The sequence below is a fragment of the Lottia gigantea genome (genome assembly GCF_000327385.1).
Source record: "Lottia gigantea unplaced genomic scaffold LOTGIsca_51, whole genome shotgun sequence".
Taxonomy (NCBI): Eukaryota; Metazoa; Mollusca; class Gastropoda; family Lottiidae; genus Lottia; species Lottia gigantea.
This window is the reverse complement of record NW_008709752.1, coordinates 520,579-531,290: the sequence shown is the minus strand read 5'-3', so window position 1 is coordinate 531,290 and position 10,712 is coordinate 520,579. Positions and strand designations below refer to the sequence as shown.

At 31.7% G+C, this 10,712-nt stretch overlaps 2 protein-coding genes across 2 annotated transcripts; both read right to left on the bottom strand.

Annotated features, from left to right (window-relative positions):
• Positions 1 to 470: 470 nt before the first annotated feature.
• LOTGIDRAFT_165367 (hypothetical protein) lies at positions 471 to 1,691 on the bottom strand (the record flags this gene model as incomplete). Its single annotated transcript, XM_009062385.1, has 1 exon — positions 471 to 1,691. One exon carries the CDS (start codon positions 1,689 to 1,691, stop codon positions 471 to 473), a length of 1,221 nt encoding a protein of 406 aa, XP_009060633.1.
• A 412-nt stretch (positions 1,692 to 2,103) lies between these two features.
• LOTGIDRAFT_165366 (hypothetical protein) lies at positions 2,104 to 5,068 on the bottom strand (the record flags this gene model as incomplete). The annotated part of the gene is made up of 3 exons (XM_009062384.1): positions 2,104 to 2,463; positions 3,160 to 3,330; positions 4,625 to 5,068. 3 exons carry the CDS (start codon positions 5,066 to 5,068, stop codon positions 2,104 to 2,106), a joined length of 975 nt encoding a protein of 324 aa, XP_009060632.1.
• Between the last annotated feature and the right edge of the window lie 5,644 nt (positions 5,069 to 10,712).

The following is a 10,712-nucleotide window of genomic DNA, read 5'->3' as shown; positions in this document are numbered from 1 at the left end:
CAACTTCTTTCATTGCTTGATTGTATTTTATCAAACAAGCTCCGAGACATAACGTATCTCTTTAAGCGTAAGTTCCCATTTGTGTCTTAAAGGTTCCCAATTATCTTTGGTGTATTTTGCAATGTCTACATCCTCGATCTTTCTCAAATTCATTGGTAGATTATATGAATTACCCCATATGAAATTAATATCTTGGAAATAATTAGAGTTACCCTTTATTTCTTTCTGTCTTTTCCATTTTTTCTGTAAATCTTCATCGGTGAATGAATTAGTTAAAGGTAGAGACAGAATTCCTCTGGCTGTTTTTAAAGGGCATTGTGTTAGTTCTTTTACGTTTTTGATCATGATCCAGTTATCAAAACCACTACCGTAATGAGCAATTAATGTTATTCTTTTTTGATCTATTTTTCCTAAACGTTGTAACATTTGATCGATACAATCTGTACCTACAAATATTTCTACTATATTCATTAATTTATTATAAAATCTGTCGCCTTTAAATCTGTCGCCTTTTTTTCGCTATAGGTTTCGCAATTCCATGCGTATAAACAATCATCGTGAATGGTTGGAAAAACGTTTAGTTTTAGAGGTGAAATTTGCGTTATCGCATTATCATCTCTACAAGTTCTCCATACGTTTTCATCGTAATTATCTTCTATTTCTGTAATGCTTAAGGTTTTGGTATTTCTTCTAATGAGACAGAAATGTGATTTATGTAAGTAAAATACCCAATCTAATTCCTCGGATACTTTCTTTGGTTGAACATGTCTATGTTTGGGCATATAAATTTGAAAATTAGTATTAAATTTCTTATTGAATTCACAGATTCTAGCAGTTGTCATAACACCTTTTCTGTTTGATTTTGAAAAACTGTTGATGAAATCTTGAAATTCTCTCGTGTAGTCTTCGTTTAAAACACGATTAACGCACTTTACAAAGCAGTATCCATCGCTCGGTATATAACAATTTATACCGATATATTCATTTATCTTTTTGAGTAGGGTAACACCACTACCCTTTTTTGATCTTTTTATTTCTTTGAAATTGTTTTTACGTAAAATCATTTTTCCTGTGAAATACCAATCAGAAGCATCCGATTTATTATCCACTGTTGCGAAGAAATTGCGAAAAGTTTTGGCATTAAAACCTACAAATTGCATGTATTGTTTGTGTCCTCCATCTTGAATTATCTCTCCATCTACTTCAATTTGCCCTTTAAATGTTAAAAATTCATCAGTGATAAGCTTAATAACATTGGAAAAAAGTTCATTTGATATGAATTTTTCATCGTCTAAAATTTCAATTGTTTCTAATTCTTCAACTGTTATGTTCTTATCTTCTCTCGATCTTTCGAAAAAAATGAATAATTTATTAAGATATGTATTTAAAATTTCTGTTTTCTTTTTATAATAAGCTTTCTTTTTTGATGTAAAACCTAAAGTAATAAATCCACAAGATGAAGTTTGAACGGCAGTGAACGCGGCTAATACAGATGGGACAATTATTGGAAGCATTAATCCACCGGTTACGGCTGTTGCCACCGTTATCCCTACTGTTAAAACTGTACTTAATGTTTTGAAAACAGAATCTATTCTACTCCATGTTTTTCTACATTTGTTGAATTGTTTTAGTTTTTCTTTTAGTTCGTTTTGTTTTTCTATCATATATTGTTGTCTACTTTCTAGTTCCATTTTTTGGGTAATTAAATTAAGTGAACTTCTGATAAAGCAAAAGATGGAAAGTGTTTAATATCTACAATAGGATGCCCAATAAGAGCTCCACCAGGGACTATTTTTCAATATCTGTTATAATTATTTCAGGTTTGTAAATATAAACTTCTACACTTACTAAGGATATTTGTTCTTTCGAATCATTAATCTTATTCAGATGAACTGAAAATTTTGGTTTTTCGATATTGAATTTTATCATACATCTACAGGTATATATACCTCCAATTTCTATTCCATCATTTCGTTCAATTATTGATGAAAATATTAAAAATTTTTTATCTTGTTGACTTTTATGAATATCGATTGAGGTAAATAAATCAGTTGAAGAGCTATCTTCGTGTGAATAACTATTATTAACAAAATATAGTTTTACTTATTCAAAGTCTGTTACTCGTAAAAACTGATAAGTGATTGGCAATCCTTCTACTTTTTTTGGTTCTGGATTTCTACTAATACTTACTGATGGTGGACTTTCCGTCTCCAATATCATATCAAATTTACCCAATGAAAGAACATCTTCTTTATCTGGTATGATTAACATTCTAAACCTATCTATATATTTTCCACTCGTTTTAATTTTATATAAGCGCCCAGACTTGCTGTTTTCGTCGTTAATTTCTAATTCTTTAGTTTCTACATTTTCTGTACCATTGATAAACTGAAGAACTTTACGAGCGTTAAATTGATTAGATAAATGTAAGTTTTGTATGAAGAATATTGTTTCAACTTTTACCTGTATAGGAAAAATAATTACAATTAGAATTTTTCCTTGGAAAAAAAAAGAAATCCGTTACTTGCTTACTAATTATGTATAGGGGGTTACTATAATCTGTAATAGAAAATACTCTTATATTTGCTGTTAATCCATATTTTTTATATTCATACTCTTTTGATCTATCAATATTATTAGTAATAGAAGCATCTTTATCACTCAAATTTCCAAATGGAAGATTGAAATAATATGATTCTTTCTTGAGAAACTTTTTTTCTAATGCGACTATATTTTTGTCCTGTTTCAAAACTAGGTTATTAATAGTAGTTATCTGTTGTTGAATAACACTATCATCAATATTTTGTATTTGTTGTTGAATAATGGTTTTAATTTCGCTATCATCAATGTTTTGTATTTGTTGTTGAATATATGTTTTGATTTCACTATCGTCTATGTTTTGTATTTGTTGTTTAATATTTTGTTAGTTCTTTTTGTAATTCACTGTTAAGTTTAGTTTCCAGAGCATTTAATTCCTGTTGAAACGTATCTTCAGTTTCATCTGGAAAGTTATCTGTTAATTGTTGAATGTCTAATTTTTGTTTTGTAATCTTATCCTCTATCCTCTAATTTAGATATTAATGAAATTAAATTTTGTAACTCAGTTTTATTCGCTACGTTGACTAATTGTTTTTGAATAAAAGTTATTAAACCTTTTACCTCTTGTTGTAGTTTAGTATCATTAATAAAAATTTTATTATTTAGTTGACGTTTGAAGAATCTTTTCACATTACTTATTTTATCTTCAAAATGGTTTTTATTTACTTCAACTGAATTTATTTGATCCCGTAAATATTTCTTGTGAACGGCGTCATTATCGTTTTCCGGAGACTTTAAATTAGTTACTTTGAAATCGTTCATATCTATATCACCTTGAAGAGTGTCTCCGATTTGATCCACGCTTTCGCTTTATTTATCCACGCTGTAGTGTTAGGTTTTTTAGTTTCTAAAGATAAAGAACCTAATCCAAACTTGTTCGCCATTTTTATTGAGTTAAATTTATTACAATTTCTTCGAACTGTTTTCCTAAACTCAACTGATATAAAACCCAAAGTGAAAGCTGACCACAAAACTTTTGTCCCGGTAATTGAATTTGAAAGGAAGAACATTTGATTGGTTTATTAGTCAATTGGATTATCTCTTCAGTGGGTTCTAATCCATAAGAATTGAAGAAATATAAGTCATTTGAAGAGTCTTTGTACAAAGCAGAATGATGAACTCCTTTTTGATCAGAAGTATGTATATTTGTTATCGCGTAAAATTTACCTTTCTTATATTTCAGATCGTTTATTTCATCTCTCATACAATAATAAAACGGTGATATATTTAACTCATTCGCCCATCTCATAAGTTGAAAGTTTGTGGTTGTATCGGTTCCATATTTATGGAGAAAGATATTCATTTTTAAAAGTCGGTTTTTTGAAGTTCATTTTGATAAAACCTTCCTATGATTTGTTCTTTGTCTTGATCGATTAATTCATATGTCGGAGGTGATGTAGTGTTTACTTTATCAACGATAAATATGTCGTTTGTCCAGTATCCAACGTAACCTTTTTCAAATTTGCTTTTATATTTGAAAATACGAACTCATCTCCGACTTTAAATTTGGGTTTGATATTTAAATTCTTTATTTCATTTTCATAGTTATGTTGCGCGTTAATTGACTTTATAATATTTGGATTAGTCGAGGCTTGTGTTGGTGTGACACCTATAGATGAATGAATTTTGTTATTGTATTCATCTACAACCTCTGGTAATATTTTAAGCCATTTTTAAGATTTCAATTCCGTGAACTTTTTAAATAATTTATTTTTTAGAGTTCTATTATATCTCTCAATAACTACAGCTTTACCTTCATTATGCGTACTGTAAATTTCAAATCCCAGAGATTTCATATTTTTGTTATAAAATTCACTTTATCTACCCACAGTTTTTCTGGATGTCGGTTAGATTGTTTCATAATCGTTTCAAATGCGTGTTTGACTGATAATCCCGTTTTGTTTTTCAAAGGAATAACCCATACATATCTCGTATATAAATCTATAACTCTTAAGCAATATTTAAATCCTCTTTCGACTGGCATATGAATTAAATCGGCTGACCATATTTCATCTTTTTCAAACACCTTGACTTTTAAAAAGTTTTTAGTTTTTCTGAATTCTTTATGAATTTCATCCGCTAATCCCATGCCTAATTTCATCTTTGCTTTTAACAGTTTTATGATTAATGCTCTTTGCATTCTCTCTTTGAAAGTTGGATTTGGAATATTTTCAAGTACGATTATCATTTGTCTGTCTGCTTCGTGTCTGAAGTTTATGTCTTTATTTCTGTATAGTATGTCGTGTTTAAGCGCAGCGGCGTCAACTCTATTGACTGGTTCTTCCCCCGGTTTGGGTTTATCGTTTTCGTCTAATCGCAGATCTAACCTAGTACCTGGACCAGTGTAATTATGACCGGGAAGATGTTTTTCTCCGGGATATTTCGCCCATGGAAATCCAGGAAGAGAACCCAATGATTTTTGTATATCTCCTGAACCGAAATAAAATTTTGGAGCGTGAGCGACTATCATTTTTATCCTATAACTTCAAAACCTTTTCCTTTCCTTTCTTCTAATCTCCTGTTTCGCAGTTCTCTTATTAGTTGTAATTCTTTCAACTCGTCAGATTGTTTCACTGCGTCGCTTATACTCTTTCCGCTTGCGCGATTGAGCCGACGGCTTTCGCTCCGGTTGAAATGAGTGATTTGTTGTTTGAAACAAAGCTAGCTACTTTTGGAATTATTGTTTTACCTAGAGAAAATATTGATGAAAAGATACCGTCGCCCAAATAATCTTCAAATCTGTGTTGTTCGTGTTTTAGAATTAAACTCATCCTATTTTTAAATGAGTTAATTTAACGAAGAAATTGTGTTTCCAAAAAACAAGAGTTATCTCCCTTTTCTAGAAGTTTCTAAACTAAAAATAACATTATTTAAAACCGGATGTTATTTTTATATAAGGGTATTTTTAATATGCTTTTTTTTGATGGAATGTAGGAAATTGATTGAAGGTGTTTTTTGGTGTATAGGGAGTTTAGGGAGTCTTTTTTTTAGTGAAATAATTTATGAAATGAAGGGTATTTTTTAGTGCAAGAATTTTATGAAATGTGGGTGTTTTGCTGTAAGAATTTATGAAATGTAGGGAGTTTAGGTCTTTTTTGGGAGCTTATATATTGGTCGCATTTTCCCCATGAAATGAAATGGAATGGGAAATTCCCGTGCGACCAATATATAAGCTCATATACTACTTGACATGTTTGTGAGTATGACATGTTTTATGTTTGTGAGTATGACATGTTTTATGTATGACATGTTTTATGTTTGTATGACATGTTTGTGAGTATGACATGTTTTATGTTTGTGAGTATGACATGTTTTATGTTTGTGAGTATGACATGTTTTATGTTTGTGAGTATGACATGTTTTATGTTTGTGAGTATGACATGTTTTATGTTTGTGAGTATGACATGTTTTATGTTTGAGAGTCTGACATGTTTGTGAATATGACATTTTTAATGTATGTGAGTATGACATGTTTTGTTTGTGAGTATGACATGTTCTATGTCTGTGAGTATGACATGTTTTATGTGTGTGAGCATGACATGTTTTATGTGTGTGAGTATGACATGTTTAATGTGTGTTAGTATGACATGTTCTATGTTTGTGAGTATGACATGTTTGTATGACATGTTTAATGTTTGTGAGTATGACATGTTTGTGAGTATGACATGTTTTATGTTTGTGAGTGTGACATGTTTGTGAGTATGACATGTTTTATGTTTGTGAGTATGACATGTTTGTGAGTATGACATGTTTTATGTTTGTGAGTATGACATGTTTTCTGTATGACATGTTTTATGTTTGTGAGTATGACATGTTTTATGTTTGTGAGTATGACATGTCTTATGTTTGTGAGTATGACATGTTTTATGTTTCTGAGTATGACATGTTTGTGAGTATGACATGTTTTATGTTTGTGAGTATGACATGTTTGTGAGTATGACATGTTTTATGTTTGTGAGTATGACATGTTTGTGAGTATGACATGTTTTATGTTTGTGAGTATGACATGTTTTATGTTTGTGAGCATGACATGTTTTCTGTATGACATGTTTTATGTTTGTGAGTATGACATGTTTTATGTTTGTGAGTATGACATGTTTTATGTTTGTGAGTATGACATGTTTTATGTTTGAGAGTCTGACATGTTTGTGAATATGACATTTTTAATGTATGTAAGTATGACATGTTTAATCTTTGTGAGTATGACATGTTTGTGAGTATGACATGTTTAATGTTTGTGAGTATGACATATTCTATGTTTGTGAGTATGACATGTTTTATGTTTGTGAGTATGACATATTTGTGAGTATGACATGTTTTATGTTTGTGAGTATGACATGTTTTCTGTATGACATGTTTTATGTTTGTGAGTATGACAATTTATTTATTAGCATAATATTCAAGCCAAACAGACCATATTGTATACTGTTTGTAAAGCTATTATAGCTGTTTTAGCTGAATAATCATATGACATAGTCATGCAATAAAGGGATGAATACATTGTATAAATAAAACTGTAAACATTTCCCATGGCTTTTGGACCTATTGAAACTTCTAGCCTTTTAACCCCCATACTTTGCAGTAATGTTTCGTGCCTAGTTTATAAATCGTGTTTATTATTACACCCAAGAACAGTTCAGTAGTAAGATTTTATGTCTGGCAGCGCCTCTTTAATTGATTAATACCTTTCGATTGAACTAAGCTTTGTTGAGATCAGTCTTTTCTAAGAATTGGCAGATTTTTTTTATCTGAGATCTTGATTGGTCGACATTTCTATAGCATGTTATGACTAGACCTACCTACACCCTAGCTAGTTTTTAAAGCCGTCTTATCAGTCGACTGCCACAGTTGGATTGTAGCTTGTAGGGTGATTCGAATCCAATTCAAGGTAAAATAATATTAATGCTATTGCTTTCATGTCATTCACAACTGCTCTAATTGTCTCTTTCGTATGCGGCTGACCTTGCTTGATTAAATTGTAGTCCTTATGAGGACTATGCACTTGGTAACAAGAAAAATACTAGAGCCACTCGTGGCACAGAGTGGGACTTTGCAAATGTAGCAAATTGCAAAAGACCCCGAAAAAATCAACCTTCCACGATAATTAGATCATGTGCAAGAACAGTCTAAAGTTGAGAAATTTTCATTTTTTAGAAGATTCTAATACCGGAAGTAGACGTCAGACCTCACAAATGAAAGTATCAGCAGATAGCCAAGGTCAATGACCTTTGATCTTGTAAAGGAGAAGGTCTAAAAAGGTCAAGATCAAGAGATATACGTCATCAAAATTTCTAATTGCACACGACTATAAAACCGGAAGTTGATATAGGTTAGCAAATATAAAAGTATAAATAGATAGCCAATGCCAATGACGTTTGATCCTACAAAGGTCAAGGTCAACAAAGGTCAAGGTCGAAAATTGAAAATATTGAATTTCCAAAACCTGTTCCTTTTTTTGAACTATGAAGCGGAAACAACCGAACTTCTAAGACAAAGTGGTTCAAAACATGAGGTAATTGTATGCAAAGTTCCATTTTGAACAAACGTATACTTTGCGAGTTATGCCCTTGGCCAAAAATGTCAATAACGAGTAATTTAACCCGGATGTGCCACGCCCACCTCATTTATTTGATATAATTTAATTAATATTCAAAATGTTATGTCGTGTATCAAATGCCAAGGTTATACATAATACAGGTCAAAAGATATAGGTCAACAAAAGTCAACAAAGGTCAAAATCGAAAATTGAAAATATCCAAATGTTAAAACCCGTTCCTTTTTTGGAACTATAAAGCTGAAACAACTGAGCTGTTAACACAAACTGGCCAAAAGGATGGTGTAATTGTGTGCAAAGTTCCTTTTTGAACAAATGTATTCTATGCAAGTTATGCCCCTTCCCAAAAATGTAAACATTTGGTAATTCAACCCGGATGTGCCACGCCCACATTAATTTATTTGTCATAGGTGAATTCATATTCAAAGTGTCTAGATGTATTCCAAATTTCAAGGTTCTACATCAAATAGGTCATAAGATATACATACACCAAGTTCAAAGAGACACAAATGTTGTAAAAAAAAACCTCAAATTTGAAAAAAAATGACGAATTTCAATTTTGCTGTAAAAAAACGATTGTTATATATCAATGTAAGGTGCGTGAGAAGCACATTAGGAAACCGAAAAAATTAATCCTCTAAGTTAATTATGTCACGTGCTACAGAAGTCCAAAGTTGCGAATTTGTTTTTTTCGGACAGCTATAAAACCGGAAGTACATGTCGGAGGTCAAATGTCAAATTATCAAATGATAGCCAAGGTCAATGACCTTTGACCCTGTAAAGGTCAAGGTCACCAAAGGTCAAGGTCACGAGATATCACTCATCAAACTTTCAAAATGCATACGACTACAAAACCGGAAGCTTACGTCCGACATCAAATATGAAAGTATAAATAGATAACCAAGGTTAATGACCATTGACCCTACAAACGTTAAGGTCATCAAAGGTCAATGTCAAAAAATGAAAATATCGAAATTCTAAAACCCGTTCCTTTTTTTGAACTATAAATCTGAAACAACTGTCCTTTAAACACAAACTGGCCAAAGAGATGAGGTATTTGTGTGCAAGGTCCCTTATTGAACAAATGTAGACTATGCAAGTTATGCCCCTGCCCTAGATTTGAACAACTAGCAATTTAACGCGGATGTGCCACGCCCATCTGAACTTTTTTGTCATGATTTAATTCATTTTCAAAATGTCTAGTAGTGTTATAAATTTCAAACTTCTACATCAAATAGGTCAAAAGATATACATACACTAAGCTCAAAAACACAAAAATATTGTAAAAAACACTCAAATATCAAAAAAGTACGAATTTCAATTTTGATTTTAAAAACTTTTGTGATATATCGTTAGAAAGAGTATGAAGAGCACATTAAGAATCCGAAAAAATTAACCCTCTAGGATAATTAGGTCACGTGCTAGAGCAGTCCAAATTTGCGAATTTGGCTGTTTTTAGACATCCATAAAAACGGAAGTAGATGTCGGAGGTCGAATATGAAAGTATCAGCTGATAGCCAAGGTCAATGACCTTTGACCCAATAAAGGTCAAGGTCATCAAAGGTCTAGGTCATGATATATGAGCCTTCAAACTTCGAAAAAATTCAATCGGAAATTGCAAAAAAGCAAAAGCGAAATTCAAAAATCGGCTCCCACAGTTTTTTTTAATTATTATTTTCTTTCATTTGACACCAAAATCATCAAAATCGGATAAGCCGTTATCTCTGAATAGATTCTGACGCATTTCAGAAAAATCAAAATGGCGACCAAAGTATTACCTTCGGACCGGATTTTATATTCTTCGTTTTTTTGTCATAACTTTGGCTATCGATTCATATAAGTTTCGTCGTGCTAAATTAATTACACCGGAAGTAGTTCAACCGGAAGTGAGAATCGATTTCCCGTTTAAACCGGAAGTAAAGTAAAAAATTTGACTATACAATTTTGTTCATGTTCATGAATTGTCTTTGCTCAAATTTTTTTAGATTAATCAGACAAAAAGCTAAAAAGTTTTTTTTTTGTTAAAAAATTGCAAAATTCGGCCGAAAAAAGTGTGCGACAAATTTTCGAATTTCGAAGTTGTTTAAGTGCTATTATATCAGAAATTACACGTAGATTCCAGAAATAAAAACCCGAAGAAAATCGACCGGAAAATGCGACTTTTAGGTCCGATTTTCTACTTTTTGCACATATTGGACTGTGGCATTTCCGGTTTTGCAAAAATGTTCCAATTTATATTTATGCAACACGTTGCCACTACAGAAGGTCTAGGAAAGTTGAATGGTTGCTGCAACTATTGCAGTCTAAGCACAGGAAGGTGTGTAAATTTCGAAAAAAAAAAACTAGAGCCACTCGTGGCACAGAGTGGGACTTTGCAAATGTAGCAAATTGCAAAAGACCCCGAAAAAATCATCCTTCCACGATAATTAGATCAAGCGCAAGAACAGTCTAAAGTTGAGAAATTTTCATTTTTTAGAAGATTCTAATACCGGAAGTAGACGTCAGACCTTACAAATGAAAGTATCAGCATATATCCAAGGTCAATGACCTTTGATCTTGA